This window comes from Zootermopsis nevadensis, unplaced genomic scaffold, assembly GCF_977971745.1.
Source record: "Zootermopsis nevadensis isolate Lab colony 2312 unplaced genomic scaffold, Znev_1.0 Znev_ptg000050l, whole genome shotgun sequence".
Classification (NCBI taxonomy): Eukaryota; Metazoa; Arthropoda; class Insecta; order Blattodea; family Termopsidae; genus Zootermopsis; species Zootermopsis nevadensis.
The window spans coordinates 4,000,034-4,024,171 of record NW_028259182.1 but is presented as its reverse complement, the minus strand read 5'-3'; the positions used below and the strand labels follow the sequence as shown (position 1 = coordinate 4,024,171).

General features: G+C 36.8%; 2 protein-coding genes across 7 annotated transcripts; one reads left to right on the top strand and one right to left on the bottom strand.

The window, feature by feature from the left end:
• Positions 1-50: 50 nt before the first annotated feature.
• Positions 51-11,382, bottom strand: LOC110828156 (nucleolar MIF4G domain-containing protein 1). 3 transcript variants are annotated; one of them, XM_022060586.2, is made up of 12 exons: positions 11,206-11,382; positions 9,885-10,462; positions 7,845-8,647; positions 6,836-6,988; positions 5,610-5,772; positions 4,645-4,766; positions 3,404-3,597; positions 2,414-2,589; positions 2,011-2,213; positions 1,116-1,280; positions 528-659; positions 51-395 (listed from the first exon to the last, which is right to left on the bottom strand). In XM_022060586.2, the coding sequence occupies exons 2-12, from the start codon at positions 10,300-10,302 to the stop codon at positions 111-113; spliced, it is 2,814 nt and encodes a 937-aa protein (XP_021916278.2). In that variant the 5' UTR covers positions 10,303-10,462; positions 11,206-11,382; the 3' UTR covers positions 51-110. The 3 variants fall into 3 exon arrangements, with proteins under 3 accessions (XP_021916278.2, XP_021916277.2, XP_021916279.2); XM_022060585.2 differs by lacking the exon at positions 11,206-11,382 and adding an exon at positions 11,103-11,165; XM_022060587.2 differs by lacking the exon at positions 11,206-11,382 and adding an exon at positions 10,621-11,005.
• A 312-nt stretch (positions 11,383-11,694) lies between these two features.
• eEF5 (eukaryotic translation elongation factor 5) lies at positions 11,695-24,069 on the top strand. 4 transcript variants are annotated; one of them, XM_022060565.2, is made up of 5 exons: positions 11,695-11,953; positions 18,049-18,180; positions 19,687-19,854; positions 22,018-22,152; positions 23,724-24,069. In XM_022060565.2, exons 2-5 carry the CDS (start codon positions 18,073-18,075, stop codon positions 23,793-23,795), a joined length of 483 nt encoding a protein of 160 aa, XP_021916257.1. In that variant the 5' UTR covers positions 11,695-11,953; positions 18,049-18,072; the 3' UTR covers positions 23,796-24,069. The 4 variants fall into 4 exon arrangements, with proteins under 4 accessions (XP_021916257.1, XP_021916256.1, XP_021916258.1 ...); XM_022060564.2 differs by having other exon boundaries at positions 11,696-12,068; XM_022060566.2 differs by lacking the exon at positions 11,695-11,953 and adding an exon at positions 12,134-12,209.
• Positions 24,070-24,138: the final 69 nt, after the last annotated feature.

Below are 24,138 nucleotides of genomic sequence, written 5' to 3'. Positions count from 1 at the left end.
AGTATAAAAGTCTGGTGATTACATTGCTTTGTAACTAAAACAGTCATGCATTTAATCAACTGAAACATTTTATTTATCAATTAATATATGCCAAATACTATGACAGTTATTCAGAATTTTACTTTAGATTCTGCTGAACTGAGAATTTTATCTGCCATCTTAGCTCGCTGCTGCAGCATCTCCATGTCTTCTTGTGGAACTGATTTCATATTGCGCAACAGGAAGTGGTGAATGAAGAGCCTTATTCCTTCTTGGAAGAGATGCAGCTTTGATGAAACAGCTACACGCTGAAAGGCCTGCTGGAATGCTTCTTCCGAATCGGTGAGCAAAATTCCCAGAAGAACCTGGCGTAGGAATCGCACAGTGATCTGATCCACCTCTGCAAAATGAATAACCTGCAACACAAGTTTGGGCACAGTGGAGGTTTGTGAGACCATAACATCATTCATACTATAACTATATTCTTATATATGAGAAGAAATGGCTCTTATAATATATGTAGAATGAAAATAATTTTTTACACTGACCTTAAGTACTGAAAGTGGAAGTCCTTTTTCAATTACCAAATGTACAAGAAACTTTGCTAGGTTTGTTACTTGGAAAGAAGGCATGTTTTGAAGTTCCTTGAACCTGTCCCAAAGGGCACACTGTATGGTGATCTGTAAGCAAATTATATAACATACACAAGTGCACACAAAATGTTTGTTATGTGGTATTTATCTCAAAATCGTAGAAGTTATATGGTTCATAAATTTACATTAAGTAGTAATGCCACAAAGAGTCCTTGAGAAGCTTATAGCCACTCAAGCTAGTCAATTAATTCTCTGCCCTTTATGGAACCTCAAGTTGCTGACAGAAATTTTTTAGGTCATAAAATCTCCTTGGCATTATTTTTTACTTCGGTCAGACATTGACTCTATATGAGGCTGGTGCATAACGAACTCATGAAACTCAATGTTAATAAAAACAGGAGTTATTTCCTTTACAAATAATATCCTGTAAACAGTGAGAAAAATCTCACACAAAAAGGAACGGTCAGGATAACGGGTTTCCTGGCCAAGAATCGAGATGCAGTGATATACAAATCTTTATGGTAAAACTGTGAGGAAAACTACCTGAAATTTTCTGTCAAAATCACAAAACTTCTGTGACAGATGACAGTAGTATGGGTTGAACTGCTTTTCTTGAAGGCAACAGTTTATGACGACATGCACAATCTCTCTCTCCTGTTGGTTCTTCAGTCCCAAATGTAGTAACTTCTCAAATGCATCAAGGTAATCCTGTTAAAAGTAGAATAAATGACCAATGACTTCACAAAATGTTTGGAAATAAGTTATTAGGTGTTCTTCACGATCTAGCACGAGTGAAGAACACCTTATGCGTCCTCCCACGTATGTCTGGCATGTTTTACGTCGGGGGTCAATGTTCCTGTGGGATTACTTAACCAGCATGGCTGGGGATCAGTGTTCTTATGAGAGTACTTAACTTCCAAGATATGGGGTGGCAGTGGTGCAAGAATGGCCTAAGACACAAAAGATTACATCAGTGCAAAATTGAAGTAGCTGCTTTCTGAATGCTTGTCTACAAGTCCAGCCCATTTTACACGCAACTGTCTTACTTATATGAGGTGAACTGTATGAATCATAAAGTTTCTCTGTTTCCCGCAAGCTTAATATCTCCCGTCTAAGAGGTCAGGCAGAAATCTTGCTGACCCTCTACAGATTCGTATCATCATCATATTATTTCTCATGTCAGTGTCACATGTATGATATTAATTAGTTTGATGTTTGTTAATCATCACAATATGTGAAAACTGAAATTAGTTATTGGATATCGTACATTTTGCAAAACTTCCGAGGCATTAATTTTTAAATCTCAAACATTTACAGAAATAATCTAGGTAGACTAAATATAATATAAATGGTAGACTGGAATTAATTCTAAAATTAATTTATGTATAATAAGACAAGCAAGATTACTACAATCACATTAACATATTATGTACATTACCTCAGCAGTCATTAGAATGCAGAAAATATTCCTGCGCACATCTGTGTTCATACGGTGCTTCCGTGCAAGGTCCAGCAACTTCTGACTGTACGCATTGCTTTGTTGAAGTTTTGTGCAGTTGTCTGGCTCCTGTTTTCCTGTCTTTCCTGGATTAGACCCTGTCCACGCTGACCCCACAATCCACCACCTTCCTCGTTCATCAGCTGCAACAACATGCTACTCAGTAACACACCCTGACATACTTTTAAAAATTACAGATTTAGCAAAGGTTATACCTAGAAGTTTGTTATAATGGATATTACAGACATAAATAAATTACTAAATTTTAACATAATTAATTTGTAATTCCTACAAGCCACACCATATGGACTGAAGCGATTAAAGGAAATGTAAATAAGATTACCATTTAACAAGTCATCCAGCGAGATCTTGAGTTCAGTGATATAGTTTCCTTTTCGCAGAATCCCCTTCATTAGTTTCTTGAGGTGTTCGCTGTGAGTGGGGTCATAATTTGGAATTTTTGCCATGTTGTTGTTCTTTATAGCCAGCAGAATTTCCAGCATAAACTTCACACGGGTACTGTGGTAGTGTCAAGTAAATCCAGACATATTAATCATAACAATAAAAATGATAACTCATACATAAAAAGCAGTTCACAGTCCACATTACAACGTTCATGCAGTTTACTAATTTTTGGCTGTAGACAGCAATTTAATTTCGCTACCGTGCAACTCTTTACATGTGTTTGAAATTCAGTCTCTTTGAAATAAAAACATAGACTGAGGATGTTTGAGAACGATGTGCTGAGGTGATAACACAGTTAAATGCGCTTATTAGATGGATGAAGGAAAATCTGTTACATTGAAGATTTCTGGGTTATTGCGCTGTGTAGTCTGGTCGATGTTAACCAACGTTTCAGAGGTCATACTGCCTCCGTCATCAGGGCCCTGATGACGGAGGCAGTATGACCTCTGAAACGTTGGTTAACATCGACCAGACTACACAGCGCAATAACCCAGAAGACAGAAATCTTCATACTCACCGCTGTGAGAACCTCAAGTCTTACATCTGTTACATTCCTTACATATGTGGATGTCAAGTTCAGCTTTATTACTGTCACATAACAGCCAAGTAAAGCTCTTCATTATAAACCCCAAATTAAATACCTTCATTTCACTTAGTGTCATTTACATGCATTCAAATGAAAATAATATACGGTAGCCGAACACATGAGCACAGTATTCCAAAAATTAAATTCAAGGTGTCAAAATTACTTGTGGAATATGCTGTAAATGATATGGAAAAGAAATATTTGCAGAATATTCCATAAGAGACAAAGAAAATGTAAGTGAATTTCCTGTATATTAATGACACATCACCCACAGTTACTTACCTATTCTTACAATTAGCAGCTTCTCCTGCCATCTGTTGGAGCTTCAGGATCAATTCTTTGAGTGCCAAAGGATCATCCTTACGCAGACTGAAACCCACGCTCCTCAGTATTAGCAAGATCAATTCCACTTCTTTCTCTTCAAACCTCTCAGCTAATTTTCCCAAGATATCATACATCAGAACAGCACTGAACATCTAGGAAAGGAAACATTTAATCAATTTGCTAACCAATGACCACTCTTTGAAAATCTCACAGATTATTTTTAAAAAAAATCATAAGCCAGTTGATACATTCATACCCAGGTCCCTTTGTGCCTTTTAACTGCTCAAACTGACCACTTAACAGATGTATACTGTTGTATCCTAGCATACCCATGCCAAGTGGTGAGGTCAGGGTGATTCGTTCATTAGAAAAAACCTTCTGTGGACTAAAGATGCTTTATTTCTGATCAACATGTACAGCAACGTAGATTAGATAGTAGTCTAACAACCACACACACAGAGAGACAGTCCGAGATCAGCTCGGGAGTCAGAATATATCAGCTTACTCCCCTGTTAGTTCCACTCGCTACAGTTACGCTGCATACTTAAGTCAAAGTTCCGCCTCGTGTAGTAGCTACGGTATAATGTCTCAGCGCGTGGCTAATAGCTCAAACTGAAATAGTCCATGAGCAAAGAACATATTCCAGTGCTCCAAGCACAGACCTTCCCAAAATTATAACTTAAACTGAATTACTTCTATTCCGGAATGTAGTAACATATATAAAACGCAACTATATTCCCCTCAAACATAAAAATTAATAATTATATAAAACACACCTTCCCCTAGATCCAAGAACACTGCAGTACACTTTATATAATATAACATGGAATCTACCCAGCAGATTTAGTTCAGATTTCATTCTGCAGCAAGTCTATTATCGTTTGACGGACTGACACCGTGTGGAACACTCCTCGTATACAGAAACCTGCTGTCCCAACCAATGTAATTCATAGAAGCCAAAAGGGTATCGGTCCGATTTGTTCTTTGTTCCCACTTAACTTGCTAAGATCATTTTCCATTTGAAAGATGCATTAATCCATCTATAAGGTGTTCTTGATGTATGCTAAAGCATAAATAACACCTAAAAATTAATGTCCTTGCCAAGAATCAAAGCCCAGTCATCCAGCCTGTAGCTAGTCTCCTTACTAAATGAACTGCTTCAACTCAGTTATTTAAACAAAATGAATTGAAATATATACCTTAAAATTGTACAGATGAGACAACATTAAAATGATGTTGTCCAGCTGTTTGTTCTCAACTTCTTCTTTAAGCCGATAATGCTTGTCGAACTTTCTAACAAATACTTGTAATGTGTGAGCTCCTGGAAATAGAACAAGTGTTATGGGTCTGTGCTTTATTTAACAAACTGAACATCACAGTCAAGTTGTTAGCACTACTGCTTCACATTCTGGTCCCAGATTAAAATTTTAGCCCAGAGACCAGCTATCCTGACAGATTTCCATGGTTTTATTCAGTCCTACTAGGCAAATGCCAGGAGAGAACATTACATTAAGCCATGATTGCTTCCTTGCATATAAGTTCCAATTTCATCATTCATTAGCTAGCCTGCAATTTCTCGCCATTTAATCCAAGCTACTTACAGTGTCATTAAATAAAAATATAGTATGAAATGACAAGATTAGTGTGAATGATGAATTGCGAAGTGATACTGACCAGCCAACTTTCTGGTAACGTAAAATTAAAGTTAAACACAACTAGTAGAGAAATCTACTACTGAACCAACTCTGTCCCCATCATCAGGGTTCTGATGATGGGGACAGAGTTGGTTCCCGAAACGTCAGTTTACTACAGCAACCAGTTGACGCGGCTGATTGCCCGAGAAGATTTTATTGTTTGTACTCGCCGCAAAAGTCTCAAATCCTATATTCTCTGCTTTATTTTTTTAAATTTCTCTGATATTCAAATATATATTTCTCTGATAGTCTGTAGAAGTTTTGTTTTGTTCTTTTATGTTATTTATATTTTCACGTGATAAATTACCGTCTTCATATACACAAACCTGGCCTAAGTCATTCCATTCCACTACTCTGTGTTTATCTTATCGCAAACTGGGCTCAGCCCTAACAGTGATCATTGCCATCATGTAACATGAAGTAAGAATATTTTACACATGAATGTGATGTAACAGCAGTCAAGTACTGACCAACTTCAGTGCCCACATTAGCATGAAGCACAGCGACCAGCATGGCATGCTCCATGATGAGGCGTTCTGGAGTAATGACTTGAGACACCAGTGACTCAAACAGTAGGTCTGTCAGCGACTCGTTCATGTTGTTCCGACTGTGAGACATGTACAGCTCTTCCATCTGGAAGACACGGCATCGTACAACAGATTGAACTTTCACGTCTTTCGTCAACCTTATTTCTCCAAAACCTATTTTAATAATATCCTCCAGATTACATCTAGGCAACTTCTTCCTTTTACATTTTCTGATCAAACATTTGCCAATTGCTAAACCAACATTACCATTTGGCAGCAAAGTTCAGACCATAACAGAATATTAACAAATTAAAATTACGAGTTTGACAAATAATAACAAAACCTAGAACATTACTTTAATCTGACAATGAGCCAAATAATCCATTAAGATTCTCATATGAATGCATATGCAGGCGAGCGTGCACGCACACAGACGCAAAGATGTTCTCTCTTGCAAGTTGTATTAAATTCCTACAAAACAGCCTGGCAATTGTTACACATTCTTTATTTTTATAATGACTGACAGTAAGAGCGTTAAAATACAATTGCCATCTCCAAGACTATTTTTTATTTTTAGTGTTCTGTCTGATGACAGGTCCATATGAACAGGATCCTTCCATCCTTTTCTCGGACTGGGACCTGTTCATATACGTTCTTGGCAGATGATCCAGAAGTGGTTTGCCATTGCCTTCTTCTGTGTGTGAATGGAGTAATTGTTGGGATGCCACGGAGGAAAACTCCGTGTTGCCTAGACCACGGCCTTGCCCAACACAAGTTATAAATTCGGGCACCGCCGGGAATCGAACCCGCCTCATTATTCATATATAACTTGTTTTCCCATCAATACTGTGTAACTTCTGCCATTAAAACAGTGCTATTAAAATAAACCAAGGACTATCATCATCAAAACATTACGGGCTACTATAAAATTCCATTTCCTTTCATCAAACCTAAAGTTTAGGCCTTCATGTCAGTTTTAACTACATTTGTTTCCATTCCTGGGTGATGATATACATCCACCAATCAGAATGTTGCACCAGATGATAGGCTTTTTTCACTGCCTCACCAACTCCCCTAAGAAGAAAAATAATTCATCGCTCTTCAAGCAACTGTGACATGACTTGTCTGTGATTGGCTGCATGCAGAATGAGTACATATAGGTGTTGTACCTGTAAGGCAATGGTATTCATATTGTTCTCAGCCAGACGATTCAATAAGCCTTTCATTTGTCTCCGTAATCGTGTCAGTTGTTGCTGTTTCTTGCTATCTTCATCAACTGTATTGCCCCGGACATGAGGTGGAACGTACCTCTCAGTGTTTGCCTAAAAAGAGAAGTTAATCAAGAAATGATTACGGAGTACTTTGGGTAGACGTGCAAAAGTAATGCATACGGCAGCCTTAAGCAACTAACCTTCTCACTGTCAATTAACTAACAAGATATTAGGCAGGTTGATGTGATTATTCCCGTGCTTTGAGGTTGTTTCTTATGTGTTCACTGCCCGATGTGCATGAAACGAACACATGTACCGCTGATATCTGTCCGTCCATCCGCGTGATTCAACTCGAGAACTGGCGGGTGGATTTAGATGAAATCTAGTATGGATCTTATGCCATTGGGGACTACCCAAAAATTGTACTTCACAATTTCTGACAATCAATGTGGCAGGCAAACTTGTGAGGTGGGACCAACACTAGTGCCACTTGAAATAGGGCCACACAATGATGTGTGGTTTCTTTGTATAGTGTAAAATAACATGATGGATGCATAAAAAAATGTAGACTTGATGATCATTTCATACTGTGATCACATGCATAGAAGAGCAATATACTACCACAGAACTAATGGACATTATGACGTATCAGTATTGATTTATATTACTTAAAGAAGACTTTAACACTCCATGCTTTCTGATCCCAGACAACAAATGCTCCTTCCAGTGGCAGTGGGAAATGGGAGGGGCAACCTATCAGGTTATATTAATTTAATTTGTTTAACTTCCCAGGACAGGGACCGGTGGAGGACTTTGGTTAATTTGATGATGAACGTTTTCAAAGTATAGTTACGTTTGTTTTCATAAACTAGAAAAATTTTCAGTCTGCTTTTGAACGCAAGTACAATGAAGGAACCAAACCGTTACCTGCAATCTTACCCATTGCTTGCTATGAATGAATTCTTACCTTGATTACATTGCCTTGCTTGTCACGAGTTCTGCCATAGATATCTTCCCAGTATCGGTTAACATCCCCACTCTCCTTCTCCTCCTCCACTATATCACCAGAATCTTTTTCACAAACATCATCACCATCAACATCATTTTTGAACCTTATAATTGCTGACTCATGTTTTTGCTTTTCTGTCCTTGTTAATTTAATATTTCTTCTTTCATTATCCATGTTATAGCTTTCCTCCAGTTCACCACATTTCTCCTTGTCAGTTAATTTACATTTCTGAAATTTCCTTTTATGTTCAAGTAACTGTTTACTAACTTCACGTTTTTCAGTGTCTGAAACTTGACAAGCGTAAACTTCATTTCTCTTCCTTTTCAAATTCCTTTCCTCTGAGATAAGATGTTCAACAGTAGCATGAGATTCATCACTGAACGCTTTATTATTTAAATTCTTTGTGTTTATTTTTAAAACGTGTTTGTTAATTCTCCTGTCTAACTCAGATTCTGATGACATTTGGGAATTTTGTTCAACCTGGATAGTATCAGATCCAGAATTGTCACTGTCTTCAAAATTCATCACTTCCCCGAATTCTTCAGTTTCTGTCTCGTCACTATCGGCACCTTCACGTGGATCACTGTCGTTATCACTGTTGCTCACGATGATGTTATTCTGTCTTCTTCTAGTGCTGTCTTTTTGGGTGTTGTCTTTGATCAGTGCTAAATCTTCTGTAAATTGTGAACCTGAATCATGTAAAGTAATATCCATCACCGTTGCATTCTGCATATCACTTGGTTCACATACTTCCAACAAATCTGTTATCTACTAAGGAAAATTCTTTAAATACTATTATATCTGCTAAATCTACAGTTACTTTATTTCACATGTGTTCTGTGTGACCAGTTTATTGTTGTCTGTATATTCCATATAATAAGCAGTGTTAGTTGGTTGGCAATAATTTTGTAGCTCTAATATATATGCAAACTAACACACATATAACCATAGAAATACAGGAATTAATTATTGAGTGTCTTCTGATGTTAACATGGTGACATTACTATTTGTGCTACGTTAAATTGTAAAGATATGTCAGTATTTTAATTTTGATATGCTGCTTTGTGGAAACAATGCACTGATAAAAAAGACTGTTAATTCATCCATGACCTACTATGTACATGTACTTCTTTATAACCCACCAAAATATATTTCACAATATTAATATTAGATAATATTATAATCTCTCATTAAGCAGGGATATGTAATGATTTTTAATTTGTATTTGTTGGTTTGGTAGACTTTCAATAAGATGTTTTTTTAAGTACTACCTCAGGTTTTCCTATCATTCTCAACAGGAAATTTGCTAGTACGTTTCTATAAGATCAGAATTTCAACAGGATGTTAAGATCAAATAAAATATCTCTACCACAGCCCTGCGTTTTGAGCTCAAAAATGAATTCATTAGTTGAGGATAAAAAGGGAGACATTATTAAAGTGATTTATAGTCTTTTATTGATTTCTTAAACTTCTGATCACCTGATTCTGTGTGACCATGATCTCTCACTTAAATGGCACCCTAACTATCCATTGCTCTAGATTCCAGGGTACTGTATTTTCTGAAGTTTTGGCTGTTCTACAATGACTCTGAAACTGTTACAGATGTTTGTGGCACATACTCTGTGATCTGCAGACATAAAACTGTAATCAGAAGCCAGAGCACCATCTGTTTTCTTAGTTCACTGATACAGAGGAGAGGACTGCAAAATGTTATCAGTGCTAACACAATGAACAAATACTATTACTTTGAACACAATGCATGTGATAGTATTTTGTTTTGCTACATACATACCATACAATTCTTACACATCATTATGCAGTATCAGCAAGCTTGCAGTACCATGTTATAGAACACTATCAAATACAATAACATAATGTTTCACAGTACATAAATATACCCATAACAAGGCGACCATTAGCAATTCAATACTAAGGGAACTTGGGGAAGAGTAATGGTTTCAATATGTACATGACCTAAGACGCTTTTATAAAGGATACAGTCCAACCCATCTGCTGTGAATGACTTCGGAACTGATTTCAGTTTCCTTTTATTAAGCTTGAGTTGTTTTTCCAACTTCCTAATTACTTTGTCTTCCTGTTGGTTAGCTTCCTTTAGCTGTTTCATACGTTGATTCTTCATGTCCACCTGCAATTTTTGATGTCTTTCTCTTTCACTATAATTTTTCTGAACTTTCTTCTTCTTACTTTTACAGACAGACATATCTGCATTGCTCTTCATTTGCACTTCATGTTCAGCATTTTCAACAACAGATTTTTCAGATTTATTTTTCCTCCTCTGAAAGAATTCATTCTTTTTTTCTTTCTTAAGTTTCCTTTGTTCTTTCCTCAATTCCTTTCGTGATTTGTGAATCTTTACTTGATTTTGCTTCCTCCTCTGTTTCATGCGCCGTGCCATTGTTTTTCTACACTTCAGTTTGAGTCCTGAGATATGTAACTCCTACATTCAGACATAACCTCAATTTTCTTTCCCATAGTTCATATTTTTTTCCACACTTCTTAACCAATCTCGTAGGAGTAGTGTAAAGTAAAGTTCGACGTCCTTAAAAACGTCTACACTGCAAAAATATTATCGTTCACTTAGAAATATCAAAATTTATTCCTAATATCTAAATACAACATAACCTTAAAATTATCTCATCCAGCATGTCACAACTACATCAATCAAAACAGAAAATACCAACTTATGCACGATAGAACACTCTTCAACACTCACAAATTTTCCTTATTACATTCATCTAAAAATCTTCACTTTATTTCATCTATGACCTCGTTCGGTATGTGCAGTCAGTAATGATTAACAATGCTAAGTTTTTTCTGTGAATACCAAATGGATACTTTATGGTTTGTATTGCCGTTTTGTCTGCAACGGTGCCCCAATTATGGAGGTAGCGAGGACTTCTGACACATTGCTAAACTTCTGCCAGACTACATTGCGTTACAATACAGAAAATAGCCATCTTTGGTATATGAGTGTAGGAAATACATGCCTGCCACGGATTTACAATAAGAAAAGCGAATATGAAACCTTGAGAAAGAAGAATTTTTTCACAATGATACAAAACAGTAAGGAAGCATAGGTAGTCCTTATCAACCCTTACATATGCAACAAACGAATAGCAGAATTGGGTGTTCAGTTTTTGTTAGTGGAGATTTGGAAACAAATGTTTAACTGATGAATAAACGTTCAAAACATACCCAAAGCTTTTGTGTTCTTACACTATTCAAACCTAGCTTACTGTGATACGAAATGAGTACCAGACTTAAAAGACGCATCAATAAATAAATAAATTCTGTTAACATGTGTCCTGTTGAGTGAAGTACGAAGATTACTGCCCTCTGGGTTTCACGACGTGTGGTCTGGTAGTAGTTGATTCATAATAGTTTATAGTAAAATAAAGGCGTGCCGGCAATAAAATGTTTAATTTAAAATATTCTCTACAAGTTTGATATGAAACTGAAATAAAGTGTTATTTAATATTGAAACACTTTCAAAAGAATGATGTCAAATGCGTTCAAAGGAAAGCAGCTGCTACGCAGTGTTGCCAATTACTGCAACAGATTACCTCGTCTGAGGAGCAAAAGGAAACCTTTGATTAGCTAATGTGAAGAAAACTGCTTGCATGATTTGCGTCATTTAGCTTTAATACATGTGTATGCAAGACGTAAGCGGACACATGTCATTTTTGTAACCTGCACAACTGAGTTCTAGGGAAAGTCTCTGAATAAGTTAATCAACTTTTTCTTTTTTGGAAGATGGCAGCCCTCTTCTTTCAGACATCGTGTAACCTAGTAGACGTTTATTGAGGTGTTTGCTGCCTAACATTTTCAGATCAGTGATATTTATTGTACCCAAAGAATAAATGCTCCTTAAAAATTTCCGCCTCCCGCCATTCAATTTAGCGTTGAGCGTTTTACGCTCTGTGAGTTCATGTGTTTTCGACTCAATGTAATACCATTGCTTCAACCCCTCTAAGAAGTAATTGGACCGGTAACGTGGTACGCATGCGCCGAAGATCTTCTATTCATAGTACCCATTTTGGTCACATGTGAGTATTTGGAAGAAGCTTAATATTTTAATAAATAGTGAGATATTAGTGGTTTTATCAGAGATTTTGGAACGTTTTATCGCGTGATTACTTTGAAGTGTCCTCATAATCGAAGGTATTTACATAATAGTATAGAATTAACTTAACGCGATAGCCACCGGCAGGTGTACTTGACATTGCACGTTAAGCTAGAAACGTTCTTTCCCGCCATGTTGGGTTAGCTTTCATCAACGTTTCGTATTCGTTTTGGAGATTGGTTAGTGGTGTAAGGATAGTTCGCAGTTTCTTTGGGTTTTACTAGTACTGTACAATAGAAATTTGGCTGTTGGCAAGACCTATAATAGCTCATCATGGGTATTTTCACGATTGAATTGCTATCGCGTTTTGTAGATTTTGCAGTTTTAGATTATTGGGCATTGTTATTTTATGTTGCAAGATTTCGAAATGATTGTTGAGGCACAGTTACCGAAAGAAATTAAGCGCTTCAAGATTATAGTAGTGCTACAAGTGTCAGCTGTAACTGAAATGTAAACACTTTCATAGCACATGGTTCAGGACTTTTATGAGGTGTCATAATCGTGCCTAAGATTAAAGGATGCTACGGGAATGAGTCATATGAAGTTGGATTAATGGATCTTAATTATCGATCTTGCAATTTTAGTGTTGCATAATGAAAGAAATGCAGTTGGTGTGTGGTACATTAATGTGTTTGTGGGGGTCAAAGAACTTGACCATATGGTTATTTTTACTGGAAAGTGGCATGTCTCTCATGTGATTGAAGAAGGATTGTAAAGTTTTTCAGTAGCGATTAGAACTTGGGGCCTTGTTGTGATGTAAAGTCCATGTAGTTATTACTTTCGTAAGTTTATTGCTAGTACTGTGTAGGTCTGATTGACTTCTCCTCACACATTGTGGCTATAATTCTCCATGTATTATGTTACTGTGTGGATGAATATTATAGGAAGGACTTGGTTCATATTATTGTTCCTATCTTATTGCCAACACTTTAAGTTGAATCTAAGGATAGTAAATATTTGTACTGTTCAGTAAACAAGAGAAGTGCATGTGCTGTGTGAGTTGCTGTTCTTGGGATAATGCACAAGAAAATATTTTAAGATTTGGATTCTTATTTTTACATGTGCTTCCAAGCATCTTTAACCTGAGTCAGATTGTATTGTACTGTTTACTGAGAGACCCATCTTAAAATAGAGCAGTAATTTCCTTCAAATAAATTATGTCTGTACATTTTGTGTAAGCAAATTTGAAATTTATTTATCCAGTAATTCATATTTGGTGACAGGTTACTTTATTTTATGTAATGCTTGTTATGGGTATAGGAAGTTCAGTAAAAACATATTCTTGGTTTTAAGTTGATAACTTCACATTATTACATATTACTGATGAGAGTCAAGTATATGGTGATCATATTATAAAATTGCCTCTTGAAAATTAAATGAACTGAAAAGAGTTTCAGCTATAAATGTGCTACATTTGTGTCTACTGGGTTCTTGGCACTGAGTTTGCTGGTTGATTTGTTAGGCATGCTCAAGAACTAAGGTTGCACATTACCCCTGAAATAATGAGGACCACACAGCTTTCCATTATACATTTGATGGCAACTCTTGATGTTTCACAGCTCTGTCCTGATAAATTGACATGGTGTACTTGCACTTAAGTTGTCACTTTTAACCCACGTTTGTCAATCACATACTTAAGTGTCTAAAGGGAATATGTACTTCCCAGTTCTGTTCTAGCATGGCTCTGCCTTCACATCTCTGTGAGGCTGTGGTACTTTATAGCAGTCGTTATGCATTCTCTGCACAAAGTAATGCACAGGGTTTATCATTTCTCTCTTTGTGTGATTCAAGTTGAGAACTCTTGGATGGATTTTGATTAAATTTGGCATGGATATTGTGCCATTGGAGGCTGCCCTGAACTCATATTTCTTAATTTCCTACAACTGGTAATACCAGAATCATGGATGCATAAACTTGTGAAATGGAAGGAACACTGGCACCAATTAAATATGCCGTCGTACAATGAAGTATGGTAACGAAAAATGCATGGCTCTGGTACATTGATTCTTTGTACAGTGTAAAATAGCATAGCAGCTGCATTATCAGTAAAGACAAATGGCTTTACCAAGATTTAACCCCATAATCTCTTGTCCATTAGCTCAGTGTGCTATCACAGAGCTAACTTTCATTGTGTTATATTACGAATTTACATGAATTAAAGAGGATATTAACAGCACATGATTTTTGAAGCTAGAAATTAAAGTTTTGTTTGTTCGATAACAAATGCTATCTTTTATGAATACCTTTTCTTTAAAATTAACGGATTACGAAACATTTTTCAACAGAAGTCAATGACCTCTTTGAAAACTGTTTTCACAACAATCAGTTTCTGATGAAATAAATCAGTAGAAAAGGAAGAAAAATGTTTAAAACATGTCATATTTGTTGGAAGTAAATAATTTGGTCTAAAATATATGAAATTGTGCATACAAACAAAACTGTTTCCACTTTGAAAAACACTTAGTGCCAAACCTATGTAAGGTTTTAAGATTACATACATTGGATTGCAATTTGCTCCAATTCCTTTTGTGAATGAGAAAGTGGGTAAGAATGCATGAATAAATATGTAATCAATGATCTGTTGTGTTTATATGAAGAATACCTAGCGTAATGTATTATTATTTTTGCCATTCTTACACACCCATTCAGGCTTTAAACTTTTAAGTGAACTGTGTGAGTTGCTCTAAATAGGTAGGTTGTGTACTTTTTACAAGTCTTTTTTTTTTGTCTTGCTTCTGAAGCAGTTTTCTTGTATTTATTTTATTGTGTTTTGATTCTTGAAGGTATGTTGTTTCTACAGTTCCTTCAATCCTGTATATTTCCCATGTTTTCCGGGAATGTATGATATGAATTTTATAAAGCATTTAATATGGGTGTTTCATCAGCTAAGTAGTTACATAGAGAATAAAATATAATTTATTTATTTTATAGATCTTTTATAGGCCTAAGCCAAGGATGTTGAACATAGCGTGAATACAATTATAATATCATAGTTATGACCATGATTTACAGTCAACTACAGTGTTACAGCAAAAATAATTACTCAAGAAATCATCACCACTGTTGCTTTTAAGTATTTATAATAGCAGAGAATTTTTGGCTGATGTAAATTCTTTGTGGAGTGGAGGGAGTGAGATTAAACTTCTTTTTTGATATTTACTGAAGTTAGTGTTTGGCACTTGAAGGTTATATCTGTCTTGTTCTTATAGTGTGGATATCTGAGTTTGAAATTTTTGTGTTGTCCACTACAAATGATTATTTTCGAGAAAGAAGACTTTTTGAAATGGGAGTATTGAAATTCTCAAGCATATAAGCGTGCATTATGTACTTGCATGGGGAATGCATGGGCAGGTCTCGTCTGCCAGCATGTTTCATTTTAAGATCTGTATCAAAGTTTTTGATGAAATTCAGTGTTGTGGTATCGTAATTGCTGGTTGGTTGTCAGTCAGCACTAACCCTTCAGATTATAACTTCATCAAAAGTTCTGTACAAGTTGAAATTTCTTAATAAAATTGGTTTTGTCCTAAGAGTCCTTTTCAATTAGATTGTGTTGTCTTCTGCCATTAATAATTTTTCAAGCTGATATTTTTGCAAAGTTGCTGGCTACTCTGATCAAAGTTTTATGTTGTTTGTCTCCATCTGCACTTGAATGCTAGGATATTGCCTTCTTCCCTTTTCCAGAATTATTATCTTCTTTATGATTCATCATCATCATCTCATCTCATGCATGATTTAGCCTAACATTTTAAACAACACTGTTAAGTAACTGAGGAAGAGTCCATCACACATCTGATATCTAAATGTCTTGAAGGGGCATCTTCCCATGTTTTGCAACCAAAAGTTTGTACATGCCTTGTCTGTTCCTTCATTCTTGTTTTAACTACCCCAAAGTAACCTTCAACCTTTACCTTATGGGGTGTACAGGGTTTAAATCCATGACGTAACAGACTGTCAACCAGGCTTCGACTCTGGGGTTTAACAGCGTACCAAGCAGTAAGCTGGCTAGTTTGCATGGAAATTGTGAGCATGGTCAATAAAAGTTCAGGTACGGCACGTTTGTTAATGTGCATATGGTTGCAATGGCTATGCATGTTCTTTGTTCAGAGCTGCAATAGAACGAGTCCGGAGTCACTGGCATGCTCTACGTTATGGTTTGCCAGTGCTGATGGTCTCGCAGAGTATGCCTCACATTTGCCCTGGTTGAATTATAATAATTCATCTCAGCTTCCCCTGTGCAGAGACATGTTTCTGAGATCTGGAGTGTGTAATCTTGAAACTGAACTTTGGGAACTTAATTTTTGGGAGATATTCTGCACATTCTACAATCTCTAGCATGTGTACAGGAAATTAGATTTTGTGCCTTGCCAAATTAAAAAAATATTAATTTCTTGATAGATGGAAATATCTTATGACTAATAGGCATTATGGCAAACCAAAAATTGCCTATTACTTTTTTTCCCATGTCATAGTACAACATGAATGAACTCTTAAAGCAAAATAGGGAAGTTGTAACTTTGACCCCACTGAACCTGCTGACTGCAGTCTCAGCTGCTGTTCACTTCCACAACTGCTTCATGTACTTTATTATCACCAGAAACCTCCATTGTCACCTCTCAAAATTCTACCACATTCTTTTCTCAACCACATGGACCTCTCCCATTGGATAACAGCCTGTTCCTCCGCTCCACCAATTAGCACCATCAGTTATCTTGCCACTCACTGCCTGCCCTATATAATGCCTCCAGAACTCACCCTATCTCATGCCCACCTTGAAAATGGCAATTGCATGTTTGTTGAAACATCATTTGACATGGCTCTTGCCTGAAAACCAGAGTTATATATTTACTAAAATTATGGTTTTCAATGTGCCCTATGTCAAAAGGAGGGAGGAGCTGTAAAGTGTAATTCTTTTCCCAGCAGTATTCTGTCATTTATATAAAAGTGCACCAAATTCTGTTTTGTGGGTCATTGTATGAAACTGCAAAATGGCAGCATGAACCCACAACTTATGTATAGTTTCTGCAAGCATATACCTTGTGGTCTTAATTTAAAAAATATAAAAATCATCGTAAAGCTGGATATTTTTTTAAAGTTTCATTTCCGTGCATCATTTTAGGGCCTTTCATTAAGTCACGCTATTGTTGTTTCCTTGTCAGTTGTGTCATTACTAATCATCATCATCATCATCATAAAGGTTTGAGCCAGCGACTTGCTTTGAGGCCAAGTTGTTTGGTCCCACCACAATTTTTTTTTTTGTGAGGGGGGCAGACATTGTCCCCTTTCTGTCAGGTTTATAAAATGAAGCTTGTTGTGGATATTGAAGAGGTGGCATCCCGATTACTTTTTTATTATTAGCTGTTTTTTCTTCTGCAATATTTAACACTCTTCGTATCATAATTTTATCTTTACTACTCATAAAGATATAAAAACTAATGTTTTGTCTAGCTTCAAGACATTTCTCGCAGTACACATTCACACTTGTATTTACAACTAGGTTTTGGCATTATTATTAAAATCTTTTACTTCTGTTTTATTATTTTCCCCCCAAAATTTCTCTTAATTTGATGTATTTTGTTTTCTTTTCTAGTCATTAAGTGGCTTCTTACAGACAAAGTATTAAACGAGTGTCATTTTGGGAATTGAAGTTCTTACACATACGCACTTATATGTATTAATATGTTCTATGTGGAGAAGTGTTACACTACTGTTATGTAAGATATTGCTGATTCTCATAAATGTGTACCCATCATTTTGGGACTGGCTGTGTTGATTGCTGCGGTGACTGAATTCGTGATTGGACCGTGTTTATTTATGGAGGTTTTGGTTGGGCTGGATCCTGTAGTCCTTCGATTTTATTAAAGGTGAAAGTAGATTTAAGTTGCATTTATGGAGTCTGGATCATAGGTAATCGTAATATAATGAATCGATTGTTATCTCAAACCTCGCAGAGAATCGTGAACGAAAATGTGCCATTTAATCTTGGGGGAGATTATGTGTTGTTTCTTGTTTGTTTTGCAGAGCAAGTTCTAAGATATAATCATCATGGCAGATATTGAGGACACCCATTTTGAAACTGGAGACTCAGGTGCATCCGTTACTTACCCCATGCAGTGTTCTGCTCTTCGCAAAAATGGGTTTGTCATGCTCAAGGTGAATGCATGATGAGAATGATTCTATTCATTCAGTAGAATTGTTAATAATTTCCCAAGTATGTGTAAGTGAGAAATGTAGTTCCCTTTATATACGCTTGTCCCAAAAAGAAAATTACTGTGGGATTGAAGAGTCTGTTCTCTTAACCGTTATTCGTACTGAAAACAAAACACCGAAATGAAGGTAACTCAAAAGGTTTCAAACTAGTAAATGTCTGCATAAATGCATTGTGGTCACAGGTACACATCACTTTGGAAACACTACAATCATTTTGAGTGACCTTCATTTTGCTGCCCCCCCCCCCCCCCAATACGCATAATTAAGAAAATACAAGCCTTCTAAAACCATGGAGTGATTTGTGGACAGTTGGTATGTGAACAGAATTCTTTTACTTAATTTAAGCGTGGTGTAATTTTGTATTTAACCTCAAGTAGCCATTCATTCCCTCCGCCACGGTGGTCTAGCGGTTAGAACGCTGGCCTTGTAATCCTGGGGTCTCGGGTTCGATTCCCGGCGGTGCCCGAATTTATAACTTGTGTTGGGCAAGGCCGTGGTCTAGGCAACACGGAGTTTTCCTCCGTGGCATCCCAACAATTACTCCATTCACACACAGAAGAAGGCAATGGCAAACCACTTTTGGATCATCTGCCAAGAACGTATATGAACAGGTCCCAGTCCGAGAAAAGGATGGAAGGATCCCGTTCATATGGACCTGTCGTCAGACAGAACACTAAATATAATAATAAAAGCCATTCATTATTTCATTAGCAAGTAGCTTAAATAGATCATTAAGTTGCCACTAACGAGTTTTTTTTTTCACAAGTTATTTCAAACGCTGTTGTCGTAACTGATGGATGAATAATGAGCTGGAAGATGTTCTCTTCTCCAGTTTTTAATCTCTATCCTTTTTAATTTTCGTTTCTTCCTATTTTTCAAGGATTCATCTTGTTTGTTTGTCGACACATTTCCATACCGTCTGCTTTCAGTAAAATTGCGTTATTTTAGGATGCTAAATTTATTTGAATTCTGATTACGGTTTCCATGCTAATGTGAATTTGTGACCCAGCGTTCATGGCTGAACTGCCTGAATATCAGAAATCTAGTGACTTGCAGATTTTTAAACTTTATTGAAGACTTCTATTCTTTCATAATTTTTTTTTGTATTTTAAAAAATAAAATTGTTTTGCAGGAAAACCTATGAAAAGTCCCTGAATCATGGGACAAACAAGAAACTTTATAAGATCGATTTTTGGTCTTAACATTGTTGACTGTTAGTTGCTTCCATTGGTAGGAATTCTGAGTTACAATGTGGAGAAAATCCTGTTTTATTACATTTCAAAGTTTTAGGTGGATTGAGAGTTGAATAAGGACAAGACCTTCAGCCTCCCCCAAAATGAACTTCTCTTTTGCCATATTTGGATGCTCTCCTCACATTCCTGATGTTTGTTCATGTTATATTGCGGGTATATATTTTGTGAAGGGTTTGGTAATGTTTCTTTTTTCCAGTCACGCCCGTGCAAAATCGTTGAAATGTCAACCTCCAAGACTGGTAAGCACGGCCATGCCAAAGTGCATCTTGTGGGTATAGATATTTTTAATTCAAAGAAATATGAAGATATATGTCCATCAACCCACAATATGGATGTGCCTTTTGTAAAGCGTGAAGATTACCAGGTAAGGAACAGTGCTTTACGTCTTCCCTGACTCTGTATCTCCATTTAGTTATTAGTCTCGTTGGTGTTCATTTGTTTAAAATACTCATATTTCATGCTTTTGGAAGAATCCGATTATGATTCTTGAGTTCTTGTAGGTCTGTCACTGATTTCGCTGACTTTTTTTAGTGCTCCTTTCAGATCTTGCCAGATATTCAGTTGTACCGAGACTTATATTTTGAACTTTGTTAACATGAAGTTGTTTGAATGTCACCTGAACGAGGCGAAGAAGTCTTTTCTTAGTTTTCCCTTACCACAGTTACAGATATGGGCCACAGTAGACTCTTTGACTGGAATGAAGGTTAGGTTGGACTTGAAAATTTGTGATCATAAAAGCTTTCAGTAAGCTGACTAAGGCAGATGGTCATAACTCATTTCAGTCCAGCATTGAAGTGGAGTCGGCGCCACATTTTTATTCTACTAGCCAGGACACAAATCCACTAGGAGTTTGCTTTGATCTGGGAATTACTGTTATGTGCTGATTGATTTATATAATTTTGGAGTTTCTTTAAAGGCCACTTATATTTATTCATTAAAATCTTCATGCTTTGTAGAAATCAGTTCGAAAAACATTCTTTGTGAGTTAATAAAATAATATGATGAAAATTTAACAAAACATCAAGAAATTTGTTTATATTTTTGTCATTTTTATAAAAATAGTCATTTAGCGGAAAACTGTGCAGTATTTATTTTAAGCATTGTGTGCTTTCTGAGAAGTGCTCTCTGTATTCAGACAATTTACTTAACATGATGGGCCAGCAGTCGTAAGATTGCGTAAATACTGTGAATGCTACATAGGTCCCGAGTGCATACTTGGGCTAATGTGGTATGTGCATTGTATATAACCTGAATATTTGCTTGGTTTGGCATTGAAACGATTAAAACCGATAATAATGTACCGAGCCTAGAGTCACTGACATTACTGTAAACATGGTTTGTTGGTGCTGAAGGATCTCGGAGATTAAATCTCACTTATGCCCTGGTTGAATGTGTTTCTTCTCAGGTACCTGGTGCAGAAACATTTTGTCATTTGTAAGTAAATGCCATAAGATCTAATTTTAAAGTTTAGCTCATGGTAAGTGTTTTGAATGTTGATCAGGTACCAGCCATTGTGGGGTTGGCGGTCTTTCTCAGTTTCTCTGGCCAAATGCCGGGATTACGCGCATAGAATATCTTCCCCTTTGCTTGTCCATATTCATTGCCTGTAACTTTGTCATATCATTTGACACTGCATAACCTTAGCAGTTGATTCTGCCATGATAAAATTACATTGTTTTACTGCAAGTGCTAGAGCATTTCACAAGTATGAAGATGGCTGTCTTCTGTGTAGCTCCATATAATTTGGTAGACGTTTACCAACTTTTCATAAGTATCACTAATCCTGATGAGGGAGCAGCAAGCACCTCTGACATGTTAGTAAACTTCTACCAAACTACACAGTCCAACAATCCAGAAGATGGTTAGTTGCCTTCAAGAATGGATGTCATTTATATTTACTTTGATGAGTTTCTTTTAATTATGTACTGTCCACAGACCAGGAGAAAAGCCCTGCTGGGGGAAGTCGTTTCTGGGGCAGTGCAGGGGGAATATTTACTATCAAGTGGACTAGAGGGCTGCTATTGGTGGGAAGTGTGATACGTCAAAGTTTTACGCTACTACACACAGACTGAAAACGTCAAGCAGTTAAGAGTAACGCGTAGTGAGTGCACCTGTACTCTGTTCTGTGTGTGTTGCGATAATATTCTAGATTAAATCGCTGTGCCGCTGTGAGGTAATCTTAAAGCTGTACCCATTAGAACACATGAAAGTCTGTCGTCTGTTGTTCGTTCCGTGGTTGTGGAACGAATGCTTTTAGGATGGGTCGTCACTCACCGCGAAATCTTGCGCATGCACGTATATCGAATTCCTAGCAGGGCTTTTCTCCTGGTCTGTGGACTGTAGAATATACTGAAGCATCTGATTCAGGGCATTCCGTTCCCATCCTTCCTAATTCTCTTTGACTTTCCGGTGGCGCATTCCAGAGCTAAATTAAAGGCAGTTGTGATAGATACTTCCCTTGTTTTACCCCATTGTGAATTGGAATTAAATGCAAGACCATGTAATACAAATTCTTACTATTATATAGCTGACTGACATCTCTGACGATGGTTATCTTTGTCTCATGGCTGATAATGGAGACCTGCGTGAAGACCTTAAGGTACCTGATGGAGAACTTGGTGCACAGCTGAGGGCTGATTTTGAAGCTGGTAAAGAGCTGCTGGTGAGTTTCACGTGCCAGACATGTACATTTATTTTTGTTAACCATTTCACTGTTGCCGTTCGATCAGTACCGCCACACACGAAATTAATGGTTATTGGGTCTGCTGAGAGTAATGATGGCATAACATCAAAAAAAATAGCCCTGCTATAATTCTGGTGCCAATGATACGATTCTGTGGTCCAGAAGTACTAAAAAATACGAAGGAGTGGATGTACAGCTGGTTGATAAAATGGTATCATAATATTCATATACCGAGCCTAGAGTCACTAACATTTTGTAACCTTGATTTGTTGGTGCTAGAGGACCTCGGAAATTATATCTCACTTATGCCCTGGTTGAATGTGTTTCTTCTCAGGTACCTCGTGCAGAAACATTTTTCTTGATAATGCGGTAAACTGTCGGTGCTTCTAATTTTCACAGACCAATATACAATATGTTTTTTATAATATCTTAGTGAAAGTATTGTAATGTGCATTTACGTGCTTCATACAATCAGAAATGTGAAAGAAATTATGGAAGTATTTTATATTGGCCTATGCCAGCGGGCTGGTCGCTATTCAGTTGTGAGTGTGTTGGTGGCTTTGTGACTTCAGGTGTGGTCTTTGACCATCCTTGCCTCTGACAGTATGGAAAAAGTAAAGTTAGGAATCCACATTTTGATGGGTTTAGGGCTCTAGGAATATGCATGCTCACTTGTGGGCAAGTATATTTTTGAACCTTCAGGTTTTCTGGGGCCCTGAATTGAAGCATCTTAGGGCATGATTTCCATTTTGCCCCTAATACTAGGATGATAATGATGATGATGGAGATGGTGGCTGACTGCATCTTTAACATGTGGACCTGGTATGCTTCAGTCATCACGTTTTAAGTCTGAGGTGAGGGAGGGGGAAGACATGCTGATAATACCACACTGGATTCAGCTGAAGGCCAGCTTCTTATACTTACTAGTGTTACATTATCTGATAGAACAGTTGTCTGCACTGTTTAATTTGTGACTGAAATAGAAAAGAATTACCTCGATGAAAAGGGCGGTCTTTTCCAGTCGTTATGACATTGGTGCTGATACATTTAATTACCAGCAATTTCATATGCTGTTTGATCTGTGCTGCTAGCTGTTTTTTCAGAAATACAATGCTTTAGGAAAATGACTAAACGTTTTGTGTTACTAAGTAACGCTGTGTTCAGAAATTTTTGGTTATTGTGGCACATTTGTGCAGCAAACTAATTTATTATTGCATTGTGGTATCTATGTTCAGGGTAGGGTCTGGTGGTGGGCTTTTGTGAACACGGTGATCAACCTTCGGGTCCCGTAAAGAAAATGGGATATTCTTTGACAAGCCGAGTATATAACAAGTATCAGAAAGGATTTATGGCGTTTTGAATTTATGCTGTGAATTATAAGAAATATTAATCCTTTGTGTGTCTATAAAAATACATACAATATGAATCTTCACGTTAACTTGAAAATGTCTCGTATCTGGCGAACGCATTTACATAATGTGATTTGAGGGGGTTGAATGTTTACGTTATATTACAGTATATAAATTCACATTCTTACGTTTTGTTCACAGTGCACCGTTTTGAAGTCCTGCGGCGAAGAATGCGTTATTGCCATCAAAACTAATACAGCTCTGGACAAATAATTTATGCAAGCTGTCAGGGAAAAAATAATAATAATATTAAAAAAGAAATTACATGAAAGAAGCAACGGTTGATGCTATGTGTACTACCAGGGCAATTGATGGGTGAGGTTTTTGTCACTGTTCCATTTGCTAAACCAGTTCCAAAATTTAATATATATTGTACCATAGCTATAAGAAAAACCAGACCATCGTGGTATTTCTGAAATGCTTGTTTGATTTCTTTAAAATCCCACATATGTATTATAATAAACTACTGAATGATTTGAAACAGTTACGTATGATAGTTTTGCTCTCCCCCTCCCCCAAATGAGGATGTGTTTGCACATAAGGAGGTCATGAAAAT